Raw genomic sequence first — 1,327 nt, 5'->3', positions numbered from 1 at the left:
ATGCTCTAAGTTTATTGCATAATATGCATGCAAGTATTTAAGTAGTTTGAGAGCGAAGGTAACTATTGCTATATTAGCAGCAGTGCTTTGTGCGAGTGGGCGGACACTAAAGAGTTCTTTAGATTTTTTTGCTTGTCCTTATTGGATATTTCTCTGCGGAATCATGGGTAATGTAGTTTTTCTACCAGAAATTCTGCTCAATTAATTACAAAATGTGGCTGATGTCTTCAACAAAAGCAATCTCAATTAGGCCTATAAGTTATTGTTCAAAGTCAAGTTACCTATGGAGAAAACTTCCGGAACCCGACTGTACTTTCTGACTGACTGAAAACCTTGTATATTTCAGCCGTGTTTGCGACTTGTATTCTGTTGTAATTAAATCCAATCGGCAAAATATCCATCACGTTCATTTTCGATTTTTGCAGAAATGGTTGACTCCATGAAGAAGGTGGCTGGGATGGATGTTGAGCTAACGGTTGAAGAGAGAAACCTGCTCTCTGTGGCCTACAAGAACGTCATTGGTGCAAGAAGAGCATCCTGGAGGATAATCAGTAGTATCGAGCAGAAAGAGGAGAATAAGGGTGGAGAGGACAAATTGAAAATGATTCGGGAATATAGACAAACGGTAAGACGTGTGCTAACTAACGTTCATTCACATGACTAGAATGATTAGTTTTACACTTTTTAACCTTTGAATTTTTCATGTCCAGGTTGAGACTGAATTGAAATCAATCTGCAATGACATCCTTGATGTATTGGACAAGCACCTAATCCCAGCTGCAAATTCAGGAGAGTCCAAGGTCTTCTACTACAAAATGTATGAAAGCCATGAGTTTTTTTTCTAAGTGAATCTCAGGATGAATCTTAAGTGACATAATGAGGTCACGGCTTTATTTCTACATGTTTTAAACAGACCTTTTCTTCCTTTGATGCATCAGGAAGGGCGATTACCACAGGTATCTCGCAGAGTTTGCCACAGGAAACGACAGGAAGGAGGCTGCAGAAAACAGTTTGGTTGCTTACAAAGCTGCTAGTGATATTGCAATGACAGACCTTCAGCCTACACACCCTATTCGCTTGGGTCTGGCTCTTAACTTCTCCGTATTCTACTATGAAATCCTCAACTCTCCCGACCGTGCATGCAGGTTTGTTTTCTGGGTTTTGGGGGTTTTCAAAGCATATATAAAATATTTCAAATCACTTAACGTGAAGTACAACAGACAATTACAGTTTTGTAAATGTCTCTCCATCATTTTCTTATGTGACCCTGGACCACAAACCTAGTCTTAAGTTGCTGGGGTATATTTGTAGCAATAGCCAAAAAAAA

The 1,327-nt window shown here is 39.3% G+C and overlaps 1 protein-coding gene across 1 annotated transcript in view; it reads left to right on the top strand.

The window, feature by feature from the left end:
* Nucleotides 1-1,327, top strand: part of LOC107578326 (14-3-3 protein epsilon-like) — a gene marked incomplete at its 3' end in the record, with an annotated part of 7,108 nt that overhangs the window by 1,412 nt on the left and 4,369 nt on the right. Inside the window, exons 2-4 of the mRNA XM_016264292.1 lie at nt 426-625; nt 711-817; nt 939-1,211. Coding sequence (XP_016119778.1) covers nt 426-625; nt 711-817; nt 939-1,211 — 580 coding nt within the window. The remainder of the gene's footprint in view (nt 1-425; nt 626-710; nt 818-938; nt 1,212-1,327) is intronic.

The sequence above is a fragment of the Sinocyclocheilus grahami genome, unplaced genomic scaffold, assembly GCF_001515645.1.
Source record: "Sinocyclocheilus grahami isolate Dianchi unplaced genomic scaffold, SAMN03320097.WGS_v1.1 scaffold9737.1, whole genome shotgun sequence".
NCBI lineage: Eukaryota > Metazoa > Chordata > Actinopteri > Cypriniformes > Cyprinidae > Sinocyclocheilus > Sinocyclocheilus grahami.
Note: the sequence above shows the minus strand (reverse complement) of the source record. Positions and strands in the feature narration are given on the sequence as shown.